Raw genomic sequence first — 14,257 nt, forward strand, 5'->3', positions numbered from 1 at the left:
AAAATGTAGATGTGTTGGTTAGTAAATTTGCAGACACGAAAAATCGGTGGACATGTGGACAGTGAAGGTGGCCGAAGGATACTGCATTTTTGGAGGTCAAACATGAGAGGAAAGTATACAGTTAATGGCAAGATACTTAACAGCATTGATTTACAGAGGGGGTCTTGGGGTCCAAGTCCGTACCTCCCGGAAAGTGGCAACACAAGTAGACAAAGGTAGTAAAGAAGGCAAAAGGCACACTTGCCTTCATTGCAAGGGGCATAAAGTACAAGGGTCAGGAAGGCATGTTGCAGTTGGTTAGGCTGCACTTGGAGTATTGTGCGCAGTTCTGGTCACCCCATTACAAAAAGGATATGGAAGATTTGGAGAGTGTTCAGAGGCTTATCAGGATGCTGCCTGGATTGGAGGGTATTAGCTGTGGATGGTTCTCTCTGGATCACCAAAGACTCAGGGGAACTCCGATAGGAAGTACATAACGTTATGACAGGCTCAGATAGGGTAGACAGCCAGAATCTTTTTCACAGGGTAGAAATGTTGAATACTAGATGGCATAGTTTTCAGGTGAAAGGAGAAAGTTTAAAGGGGATGTGCAGGGAAATTTTTTTTGTTTTAAAGAGCAGAGTGGTTGGCACCTGGAACTCACTGCTTCAGTTGGTAGTGGAAGCAGATATAATAGTGGCATTCAAGAGGCTTTTAAATTACACGAATATGCAGGGGTGGAGGGATACGGATTACATGCAGGCAGAAAGGATTAGATTAATTTGGTATCATGCTTGGCACACACATTATGGGCTGAAGGGCCTGTTCCTGTGCTATACTATTCGACATTCAATACACTAACTGAATAAAAATGAATAACTGCACAGCTACAGATTAGTAATTCAGTTTTCAAATGATTTTCACCAATGGTTCAAAGTTTAGGCACAAAATAAAGTTCAAGGGCTGTACTACATATAAAAAAAAGTTCCCTGTTAATGAATTCTAAAAATATGGAGCAATGGAGCACTGAGCTGCCAAACAAGCCACTTTTACATAAGTCAGATGTTCAGGCAATAGGTATCACAACCATCAAAAAAAATTGCCATTTAGCCACAAAATGTTGCATTTTAATGCTTCACGGATGCAGCACGAAGCTTTAGGAAACCAGACCTTCTGTGTAAAATGGTATAAAGATTACCTGTTGACATGCTCGATATGCCCTCCCATTCCTGTTCCAAATATAGGAACTATTCATTTGGCTTCAGATGTGAAGTACAATTCTTCCCCCCCCCCCCCCCCCCCAAAAGGGAAAGGGTATGCCTCTTGTATGGTCATTCGTGGCACAGCTTGCACTAGGGCTGATATTAAGCAATCATTGATGCCTAATATTCAGGAACATGGTGTCTTTATTGAACTACATCTTTTTTTCCTCCAAGAGCAAAGTTATCAGCTGTGAAGTGCAGTTGCACTGTCAAACAAGACTGGATGCTGATCCAGCATCATCAAGCAGCATTAACAATAATTAAACACAATTACCACCTAAAAGTTTAGGTTAGTATATTTAGTTTTTTTTTAAAATTCCAGATGTTGTACAGGTTAGTATTTATCAATTTAGCCATAAACTCAAGCATATTAAGAACATGTTAACTTCCACTCTTGCATGATACCAGATGAAAATTTCTCAGTTGTCTTCTATATTTAATATTTACTTGTTGTTCAAAATATGCTAAAATTACATCTGAAAACATGCAGTCTTGTTTCTGTCATCCTTTTATCTGTAATGCAGTGCTGGGACACTCACTGCAGCCAAAAGTGGAATATTACACGGGCGTGTGAAATGCACCCAGCATGCCAGATTGAGAAGTTACACCAAGGTATTTTCTTCCATTTCATATGAATGTTAACAGCCCCACAGAACTATTTAAATAAAGGCAAAATCATTTCTGATCAACCTTCAGATCATCATCACTGAAAATAAAAGGATTAATTTGGTCATCATCACATTGTTGCATGTGGAACTTTGCGGTGAATAAATTGAATGCTACATTCCATACCTTGGAGCAGAGATTGGCTGTGAATACCCAGAGGTTGCAAAAGCCAAATGCAAGCCTTTCTAAAGGGTGGATTATGAATGACCAAATCTTGTATTATATGCAATATGAATGACCTGTCACTCAAAAAAATGTGACAGCATTCAAAAAAATCCGACAATTGTTATTTTAACTCTTCCTATAAAATTATAATTTTGCATTCATAAAATACACATTAGCATTAACTTTATTTGAAAGTAGCTATGTTTACTAAAGTAGGGTACAACACAAGCATCCTGAATGAAATGAATATTGGCAATTTGCAGTTTGCATAATTCATATTGGACAATGCACACAACAAATTTTTAAGTTTCTGTGCTTTCTGATTTTAAACATAGAAGGCATTTTACAACTGCAAATGCTTTCCAGTGGTGGTAAGCTTGTCTGGATCAGAAAATTATGCTTTCTAGTTTCTTTCGCCAAGAGGACTGAAACTGCCAGGTCAATGCAAAGCAGCAACATCTTTTGGGGAAAAGCATTGGAAGTCCCTTCAGATAGATGTACCTTCGGAACACAAACTTTTCAAACTTTTGCCATTAGAGAAAACTGTTTTTTTAGTATTTTACCATAATACTTTTCCACATTATATTCCATCTGCCATGTTCACACACACTAACTTAACCTGTCAATATCTCCTTCAGCCCCCAAATCACTAGGCATCCTCTTCAACTCACTGTTACTCAGCATTGTTTCAGCATTACATTTGGACATCCAAACCACTTGTGCAGATTGAGAATACCTGGGGCCATGGCACTAGCTCCCTCCATTAATCACAGCATTGCGACCTGATTTTCTGTTCATTAACCAACCCTCAATTTAATCAGTATATTATTCTCAATTCCACATCTTAAAACATGTTTACCAACCTCATGTGGGACTGGTGAGAGCTGAGCAAGGAACAAAATTAAGCTGTAACCTCAATAATTGTCAATTAAGAGCAACTGGAAAACCACAACATTTCTAACATATTAATGGGTAAATTAATTCAAATATTGGAAAAATATCCACTGGCTTATGATCTCTGAAAAAGGAGAATAATACAGAACACTCATTTACATTCTGGGCTACAAAAATCTCAGCATTATTCTCTTAAACGTTAAAACGTTATTCTCCCAAATTATCCTTTCAATTAAGACTGGTCAAAATATTAGTCATCAGATGTTATGCTATTCTTGGGATAGGTCTCTCTCAAATTCAAATGGTTGAACTTTAAAATAGGAAATGGCTGAAGATTCCTAAACACAATTCTGTTTGTTTGCATGCATTGTCAGATACATCTTTTAATTACAAATCACCTATGCAGCTCAAGAATAGCTGAAGCATGTGCACTTAACTGTGAGCCAAATCCTATTAATTGATCCTCAATTTTACTATCTTCCTTTAGTGTTCTGATGAACTCCGATCTGGACTGTTAACTTTTCCTTTCAATCTGACCTGCCAAGAGGTGAGCCTCTTCTATTTTGTTTTAGGTTTCCATCAGCTTTTTTATTTACTATTTTCCTATTGGCTGCATCAGTTGGGACATTTATATCATTGCAAGTCTCAATTAAATGTTTCATATTGAAGTTAGGATAATTAAAAATAATCCAGAAAGGGCAGGGAAAGAATAAGAAGAAAGCTGATTAACAGAGAAATAAATGTTAAAAGTTCATATTAAATCAAGGACAGAGCATTGAAGCTTCAAAGATCAGTCATCTTTTCAAAAAGTGATATTCTCTGATACCGATGGCGTAACATGCAACAGTAATATTTTGCAGTAAGACAATTTTGCTTCTCTCCCAACAAAATATCATGAGGTCATTAGAAACTAATATCAATTGTGTTTCATTTACAAGCAACTAAGTCTTCAATGCCTGTCAATTTAAATATCCAAATATGCTCTCCCATAGAAAAAAAAAGTAGCTAGTAGGCTACATTATCACAGCATCTTGAAAATTAGTGTGATTTAGAACTAACAAAAAATGTAGCGTATGTGCACTATTTGGTAATGCTAAAGCTGATAGAAGTATTTAAAATAAATATGAATACAAACAATAAAACCTATCTGAACGTTATCCTTCTGAATAAGTCAATCATTTAACATGGTAACAGTGGAAAAAAATGGACAAGGTAGAGTTAAAATGTTTGGTGGATATTAAGGTTAAATTTAAATTAATCTAAGCATATGACTAATCATGAATAAATCATTACTCATGCCCAGAAGGAGCTGGTGCACTTTGTAGAATATGCATTTCACCAACTTCCTCCACCACCTTTTATTTACAAGTCCAAACATGCTCAAGATTAAATAGTTTTGCTACAAATGACACCAAATTTCCAGCTACAATTTTCCAGTTCTGGGCAAGTAACTGGTAATTAAGGCTCACATTGGCTGTATTTAAAACTTAATGCTGCACTAACATTTCATTTAGCAGTAGAAAACATGTTACAGACATGCTGTTAAACTTGTATGTAGGGAGATTTCTCTGTCCGGTTTCCTGCTGACCAATAGACCCCCCCTTCTTTTATTACACTGCACACAACTTGTAAAAATGTAGTAACTTTGCTTTCCCTTCCATTTCCTCTTTTCATTGTTTATACTAGCTTCAACTGAGATCTCCAAAATAGAAGCATCTGGCAGACAAATTACCCAAAGCAACTGTCCAGTATTTAAGGCCAGAATTTTGAAATACACATTCCATTTTATTGCAATAGATAGTACCCAAATTGACTTGCCTCCCACACCCACAATAACCTTGTATAGAAGTGAGTGTCTAATTATCCCGGTCTTCCAAATTCCAGAGTTGGGCAGCAATTTGGCCTAAATCAGAACACTGCTAATGCTCAATCCCTTCCAGGAGGCAAAGTTAGGGCTGAGCTTCTTGTTAAATGTTAAAGATATTCAGAGACACAGCTGGCATAGGATTGCAGAGGCAAATTCCCCAGCAGGCTAACAGATCTGTTATGTAGGCTATCCAGACTTGCAACTGGGCCACACCAATCCAGGACACAGCTGCATGCCAACTCAATGCAGGCCCAATGTTAAAAATCTCATTTTCTTAATCCATACCAGTAGCTTGGAAACGTGCAAAATTCCACATTTCAGTACGTAATTAGCTTGATGCTCAACATTTCACCCAATATTGTTTGACTCTGATTATTTCCTTCCTAATTTAGATTTTGTGCTCAACTGTTCAATGTAACTTCAATATGGCCCTCCCATTTTCAGCATACATGAAAACACATCCTTTTATACAAAAATATTCCAGATTTTTGAAATAATATTTTAACTTGTTCCAAATACAAACTATCTAAATCTGCATAGACATTTGGAAAAATAACTAAAAATATTCTGAATGGCACTGTGCAGCTCTACCATCATAAACTGTATTAATCCCTGAAAAAAAAGTGGTACAAGAAGCTTCAATTAGAAAGATATTTTTCTCAATACACAAAATAGTCTGGTGCCCAGAAGACTAAAACTCTGCTCTAAGCAAATCTTTTAGAATTTTTCTGACACCCCCTCAGTGCTGGCAACTGAAACCGACATTGCTTTAAATACCATGTGCTGCACTCACCCATTACTTCCATGGTGGCTGGTCTGAGCCCCATTGAATACCAACACTTCAATTTGCCACCCTGCCCCACCTTTTTTTCTGCCAGTTCCCACTGTGGGAATGAGAACAAATCCAGACTTCCAAGGCAGACAACTCCTATCTCGCTGGCTCAGAAAGCATCAAATCAAAAGGGTTAGACAAACATTTTTGTTTTCTCCCAGCCAGAATTCAGTCAGAGGGAGGAAGGCTTAAACAAAATGAGTGCACAGATACATAGAAATATGCAAGGTTATACATAGCTGGTGAAACTACAGCCCAATTTTAATTTACACCACAACTGGAAAAGAATTTGAAGATCAATTCACTAGTTAACAGAACAAGAAATTTTCAAGCAAGCAAACAAACATGTTTACCATGTATGTCTGAATAATGCCAACATAGGTAGTGGCTTTAAATCTGATTGGAAAAATGAATTTGGGGTGGCTTGAGTAGGAGACAGTTTCAGACCTGATTTAATCCTGAGAAAGCTGGGTCGTGAGAAGGGCTAACAGTCATGCTTCTTTTCCTCTTCCCCACTGGAGATTCTAAACACTGAACAAATGAAGATTGTGGCAGTGCATGAACATTATTGCTGACATAGAAAGGCCAGCGCAGACAGGCAACACGGAGGCTTTTAAGAAGGGGTAGCCAAATGCCATCCATCTTCCCAACATCAGCTCTATCAATTTTGTGTTCAAAATTAAGCATTAAAAGCAAAACCACCACAGTGCTTTCAAAAAGAACAAAAATAGTTAAAAGCTTAGAAAAACTTCTGGGATTGGTTTAAATACAATGGCTAATGAGGAGGGGGAGCAAGATCACATGGTCGCATATGTTTAATTATCTGTTAGGGTAGCACAAATGGCAGTTAAAAATATGGAGCACTGTGCTTATATTAGTACATTAGCTGACATTTGGCGAACTTAGTCAAATATGTCCCGTGGCCTTAGGTTATTCATGTACAAAGCACCTAAACAAGGTCAAAAGATGATCAATATCATGCAACTATATTAGGACTGCAGATTTTGCAGACAATTCTGTACGTTGTGTAACTTGCTATCCTGCTGTTCTAGGTTTTAATTATTTTGTTGCATCTCCAAGATCAGAAAGTAAAATTACTAAAGAAACACAAATTGATGCAACATTTTAATACAGCTCCATGTCATTCAAAATGGCACTACGAATAAACGACTACCATACAGGAGCATCCATTTAATATGGAATTTAAATTTCCAATGATGATAATGCTAAATTAGTCCAAGGCCAAAATAGCATTGTAACCTTCATTAAAATGAAAATTCCTCCATATGTATTGTGTAATGAATGTCAAGACCTTCAGTAAGGAAGAGGTAGAAGGCATTTAGGCAAAATATTGTTCAGTTTTTTTTGTAAATGGTTAATATTGCATGAGAGGCATGCTAAATTAGGGATTTTTTTTAAATTAACATTTCACTGGATTACAAGTATAAATTCCTCTGTTAAATATAGATCTAATGCCATAATTTACAAGTCATACCTACAGAATTGTGTCTGCTCTTGTTTTAAGTACAATTGTTTTCACACAATTCTGAGCATAATGTTATGTCTACACAATACTTACAGTGCTTTGTTCTTAAGATTTCATTTTTTTTTAAACCTGAAATAGGAACAAATACCCAACCCTCCCCCTTTTTTTGGCAAGCCTGTTAACAACCATGGTATCTATTACCTTTGCATACTTTTCAAAACAAATTTCCTCAAAATTTTGTGCCTCTTTACACTATTTGCTCATGTTTAGATGAGCAAAGGTTATAAACATAAAACATGACAATATATGCCCTTGAATCAAATGCAAAGTCATCATTTAATGCTCATCATTACAAATATTCTTTCAAAAAGGATGCAAATATCTTTCTTCCCGAGCTTTGAAAATGTACTTTTCTTCTACTTTTTCAAAAAAAAAACACCAATTTCAATCTGGGATATTGCTCCCATAGTATTAACCTTCTAATAAGCTACAATGTGAAGCTACAAAGGGAATACAAGGCAGTTCATCCACTGATAGCACCTCAAACAGTCTTGTTCCAATTCTCATTCCAAGTCTGCATGTCCAAATATTCTTGCAGGGATCAAAACAAAAGAAACCTAGGATGACCTAGGTCTATCAAGCCAAAAGAGCCAAAACCCAACTGTTGCTTAGTTCAAAATACCCAACTTAGTTTGGACATAAACAGGAAGCCAGTTAGCACTTACAGTTCAACTCAAGAAGTTTAAACATACAAGGTAGATAATGAAAAAAATTTATATGTTGAAAAATATTTAAAATATAGGGAAACATTGTTAATACGTGGCTGTCCAGTTAATAAGCTAGTATAAATTTAAGGTTACAATGGGAAAACTCAGACGCCAGAAATAATCTGAGGATAATGCAAATTAGTATAACAACAATATTTGTTGTTATACTAACTGGTGAACTGCAGATTAGACTTGTGTATCCTACCCAGATAATTTTTAGGTTCTGCCCATTAAGAGGTATGCACTGTAATCTATTATGTAGAGCACAATGTATTATGCCAGTTTACTTACAAATGCTACTTATTAATAAAAGCATGGTCTTTACTAAAAGGAAGTCTGTCTGCCAGAACACAAACTTTTATCCTCCGTTACAGTTTAGAATATGCTACAATCACACTAATATTGTTGCAGTTAGAATGAATTAACACTATTCGTAATTATACCCTAAAAACAAACAGAACTAAAATATTGCTTAAATGCCAGCTCTGGGTAGACAAACAATTGAATTAAAAGCTCTCCCAAGTCAAGCAATCAATGAGTCACATTTCCAACGCCACAAATTCCATTTGATCATTTGAAATTGAGGCAAAAGATAAAATGCTGACAAAATCTATATATTAAAAAAAATCAACTTTGGAATAAGATGTTTCATTTAAATAAAAAAAATGCATCTCTCATCCTTCCCTCATTCATGTTCAAATCTGTTCGAAAGTGCAAACACGTTCCCACGGGGTGGTAAATTAACCACCACAATTCCTAAGGCGGAATTGTAGGGATTGCACCAAGCACTCATACATTTCCCAAAACCAGGAAGAAATAAAAAAATTAATGCATCCTTTTCACACACTTAATATGCAAAAACTGGGTAGAAAGATGCACAAATAAGATCTTTGATTAGAAAAATGAACAAAGGAAAAAAAAGCAATGGTTAGCAACTCTGCTGGCGATCACATTTCATTAACAAGTGTTACTGAGCAGCAGTAAAGCAGCAATGAATATTTCGGCTTCAATCTCTGATCATCTTTGATTGATCTCAGAAGGTGGGGAGGCAGTGGGAGTAAGTAGTCCCAGGACTGGAGGAGAAGTAAAAAAAATCCTGATTTATTATTATCCATTAAACCCTCCAGAATGAAAAATACTGACATGGATGCTTTTAGATAAAATTGGGGGTGGAGGAAATATGATCAACACTATAGCTAACTCGTCTGCTACCACACTATCCAGGATTACACAGAAACTTTTCCCTTAGAGGACTACCAATATCTACAGAATTGCTACCCCAGACCTGTTACTGCTGATGACAATCATTCTTAGAAGAGACAAAATATTCCCAAAAATCTGATTTTTTTAAAAATGCCAACCAGATAAGAAAAAGTCCCCATTAAAGGTATACAGCAGTCTTTGCATAATAAAAATCAGTCTCTATGGAGTGGCTGAAATAAAGAAATTGTTGCTTATTTTCCAGAGAGGAAAGCTTTTCTTTTGCAGACAATCTTCCTTTACAATTAAAGTTAATAGCCCCAAGTTGGCATTCATACAGGCAGACTGGTAAACACTTAAAAGGGAATAGCAGCACCTAAAATACGGAGGGATATGGGGGAAGAACATGCTCTGGGGATGTATATCAATGTGACTAGGAAAAAAAGGTTTTTTTTAAAAACAAGGCTGTTTGGCACTCCAGAAGTTACATCACTAGAAACAGGTCCAATATACCTTCAAATGCAGCATGCTTAATGTTGCCAATGCTGCCTGTCTGCTCAAGCTCAAAAATGACAAACTTCAATCAAGTACACAAACGTAAAAGGCTCAAATTTAATTCTGATGAAATAAAGAGGAATTAACATCACAATTTATTCTAGTGCCAATAAACAGGTTTTTCAAGAATGATAAGAATTCACACATTTAACTTCTGGAACTTTCATACACAATTCAATTTTATCCAACGTGAACGGGACAAGCAAATACAACCACGTGAAATAAATGAACAGTTTGGCTCATTTACTTATCTACCAAGATTTCATGAGTTCCAATCCCATACGATAGTTGGGAATGCATTAAACAAATAGCTGGAGGACAGCATGTAGAACCATATGTGCAAGTACCTTGTTAACAACCAGATATCAGTTAACTGCCATAAGCTACAGAAATTGAATTGAGATGTTTTAACTACTGAAGTAATTTAAATGAAATAATACCAACATTCACAAATTCAAGAAGGATCTCAAAACGAGTGGAGAAATAGCAAATGAGAATCAATACACAAAATGCAAAAGGTCTGAAATTGGCAGGTTGAGGTGGATCATTTGCCTCACATGGGAAGGTTTAAGATATCGGTGCAGCAAAGAGACGTTGGACCCCTGGGACTCATGACTGATATAATCAACACCATATTACAATTTCTATGATTTTCTAATGATGTCCAAGTGCATAATGATAGGTCACATTAAAACTGACCCTTGCAGGACAATATCCAAAATATTCTGTTGGCTTTTTGCCTCCATTTCCGAAGGAGGGCACAGAGTACACAGTTGATTCCAGAACTTGAAAACATGGGACTACCCCATGGAAAAAAAGAGGGGATACAAGTCCACACGAGCATTTCTGACATACAGAACTTAGGCATAGATTAAATGGGAGAGGCAAAGAAGAAACTATTTTAACAAAAAGGATGGCTTAGAAAAGAAGCAGATAATTAGCTCTGGTGTCACAAAACTTGAACAGATTTTAAATAGGCCCTCACTGGTAAATGGAAATTAGCTAGGCTGACCATTGACTTTCTCCTGCTGAAAACTGTTACTTACACACTTTAGAAAATTCTGCAAATCAAGGCAAAAATTCAAACATATAGGCAACTTCACCCACAGCTGAATGTGTCATAATTCAGCAACACAAAATCAAGTTCAATAATTAATGTATTGACTCTCCAGTAGCAGTCATTTTTCATCTTAGTTAACTTGTTGCTGTTACATCAATTTTAAAACCACACAAAAAAAAAATCAGGGTGTGGTGGTCAGAGGGATGAAGAGAGGTACCTGTTCATTTATTTTACATGATCTATTGCAAGTTGGTCTGTGGGATTAAAACTACTGAGCACAGTTTATTTTAAGAATTTCCATGCAATTTCCAAATGCTTTGTGCTTTCACTTAAAATGACACTGCTAAGAAACAATTACATTTCAATCATTTTAGTTTTGAAGTTTGTATCTTAAATTTAACACAACTTTCAGGATCACACTTAGAAGCTCCAAAATTAAATGGAATCGGTGAAATGAATGGGCTAATTTTCACAAAAGCAAGAATTTAATATAATATTGAAAATGTCCTTTCTAAACAGTGAAGTCATTTATAGCAATGAACTTAAATGTGATTCTTTCCAAAAATTGGAAGTCTTTTCCATTAAATTAGATGTCTACTAAACTGTCCTCGATAACGATACAAACATTAGAGTGAATACTGACCTTATTACAATGACGTCCAATACCCATTAGAAAGTTGTCTGGTTTGATATCTCTGTGAATAAAATTCTTTGTATGCACATACTCAATTCTGCTGATCATCTGAAAAACAAAAATATTTGTATGAATATTTGTACTTAGAAAGAAAAGGGCATATGAAGCTCAACATTCCTCATTCTAATCTGAGGAAATCGCAAGAAGTATTAAAGTAAAAAAAATGTTTTAATAAGCATAACACAAGTTACGACGCCTTTGCCAATCTGTTCTGCATGCATTTATTATGCAGGCAGCTATAGAAACTGATGCTCAAGTATGTTAAACCACAAAAATCTGAATGTTAGTTATAATTTCCACATAGAGCAGGAACCAATTACTTCACACTTTATTCATTGCAATGTTTTACAACAACTCCCATTTCTTTTTTTTCTGCTGGCCTCCCTAATAATACCAAGCCCAGGATATATATTAGACTAGTATTTCTCCCCCCAATGCTCTTCACCAACTTCTGGCCAGAGATTTGCAAATATACACACCCTACATCAGAACTTTGCTCATTTACCCATATCTACAAAAAAAACAGAAAAAAATGTTAATTGGAAATCTGAATTTGTAGAAGGACAAGAATTATTGCAAGACCCATCAGAATATGTTATGCATCCATTATCATAATCCACAATCCAGATCCAAATCAAGTTTTAACAATTAAAGCATTAGCAGAATCATACAAATTCTTAATAAAGTATTAAGTCATTGAATGAAAACAACTCCAGGTATTCGACCCAGCTACCTACAAGATAAAAATGTTTAATACAGAAGAATCCAATGATCCCAACATTTGAAAATGAGCATGATAAAAGCATTCGAAAATAATAAGGGCATGACTTCACTCTACTCTTGTCCAATTCCACATAGTTTCATTAACAATGGTAAAATTAAATTTAGAGACACTGCAGCCAAAAAAAAGCACCAAGAAAAATACTCATTCACTAATACTTCAGGGGGAAAAATGAAATAAGACTCCCTCACAAGCATCACTAAGCACAAAACTCCAACAACAATGGGGGAAGTTTACAACTTCTTAACCAAACAGAAAAACTAGCATTACAAGAATTGAAATGTACATAAATCCTCTAAAAGATGTACAATTGGAATGAAGGTTTGACACTTCAGCAGTTTGAAGAAATGCAATCTGCTTTGTTTGAATATGAAAATGCAAACCCAACCCTAGTACTTGCTTTATTAAAACAAACCAACAGAACTGCTGTCAATTCAGGTTATTTTGGATCCAATGGCAAATGCACAAGCATCATTATTTCATCAGTTCAAAGTAATGAAAACATTTCAACTGATGCTAACATTAATCAGTTGTTATTAATCAGTGAACAATCAACTTATCATGAAACAAAAGTCAGTCAAGTTAACATTTGCTGTCATCTATCATAGAGCTAACTGCAACATTAGAAGTTTCACACATGTATAGACTATATGGAAACCCCAAAGATGCTATCAATGACCGATCCTTTTCTCAAGTTTCATTGATCTGCAAACTTCATTATAAGCAGAAGAAAATCAGTTGAATTGTCAAAGATTTGATGCATTTTCAAATTAACCTCAGTTTGAAACACTTAAAAATAAGAGGCAAAGACGAGCTTTTACTGGCCTACTAAACTGCAATTAATGGTTAGCAAACTCACCGGCTCTGGAAAAAAAGTAAAAACAGCATTTTTTCAAAAATATTTCAAATGATTGTTTTTCATGAAGTAAAAATTTAGCACCCGTAAAACTGTTAAAAATCTTTCTAAATGTGCCTCTTCCTCCCTAGTCTGCCATGCGCTGCAGCACAAAATAGAGCAGCTGCTTCACAGTTCCAGGTTCAAATCTGACCTTGGGTGTTGCCTGCACAGAGTTTGCACATTCTCTCCCTGACCACATGGGTTTCTCCTCCCCACTCCCCCCCATGTCCCAAAAACACGCCGATAGGACAACAGCAAAAAGAATAAAATGGTAACTGGCAGAATAGATAGCTGTTTGCAGGGAAATAGATGAAGGGGGAGAAGTGGGATTGTTCCAGGGAGACGACATGGACTCAATGGGCCAAATAGCTTACTTCAGTATTATTATTAAGATGTAATTCACAGTTCAGCTGGCTCAATGCCATCATCTGGATATCAGTGATCCTCTAAAACCAAATGTTTGCCAACAATTAAGTTTGGCAAAAAAAGAGGAAATCCACATCAAATCCACATCAAAAAGACAGCTAAATCTTTTAGGACAGCCTTCTTTGAAATCTGCAGTAAGCATTTCCACATTGGCTACAAAAAAAAACTAGCCGATCACTTTTTGACATTTCAAAAATTTTGAGAGTGCAGTATTTCCTTTGACTCGCATTAAAAAAAAACCATAGGGAGAAAACAAAGATGGAATAGTTTTGATGGAAGTGTTCAGTGTCAAAACCCTTCATCTGGTCTTTTCCTCTGTAAATGCTGCCTGATCTGCTAAATTTCTCCAATGCTTTGTGTTGCTCCAGATTCCAGCATCTGCAGTCTCGTGTCTCCATAATGCAGAAACCCTATTTAGCCAGTAAATGGTGCTCGGTCCAAGCTCCATTTCAATTACCAAACCAAAACAGAAATCTACATCTAGAACAGAAAACAAAATAGAATTCCTCAGCTTCCACACGTGCAATTTGGTCTTATCAATTTGCAGTTTGAGAAGCTTAATTTCCACCTCACTGGCACAGCATCACCATCTTCAAATCCAACCCTAAAATTCAAGCAGCAACTGGTTGCCTCTTATTAGAGTCTACTTATAACAAAAACAGACCTCTTGGCTAAAATAACCATTCTGGTGGCTTTTTACATACAAACAATGAACTAGGTCTATT

General features: G+C 36.1%; 1 protein-coding gene across 2 annotated transcripts in view; it reads right to left on the reverse strand.

The window, feature by feature from the left end:
- csnk1a1 (casein kinase 1, alpha 1) overlaps positions 1-14,257 on the reverse strand; it is a 33,960-nt gene that overhangs the window by 11,789 nt on the left and 7,914 nt on the right. For both annotated transcript variants that reach the window (XM_052013939.1, XM_052013938.1), the window contains exon 4: positions 11,377-11,475. In XM_052013939.1, the coding sequence (XP_051869899.1) occupies positions 11,377-11,475 (99 nt within the window). The remainder of the gene's footprint in view (positions 1-11,376; positions 11,476-14,257) is intronic.

The sequence above is a fragment of the Pristis pectinata genome, chromosome 4 (genome assembly GCF_009764475.1).
Source record: "Pristis pectinata isolate sPriPec2 chromosome 4, sPriPec2.1.pri, whole genome shotgun sequence".
Classification (NCBI taxonomy): Eukaryota; Metazoa; Chordata; class Chondrichthyes; order Rhinopristiformes; family Pristidae; genus Pristis; species Pristis pectinata.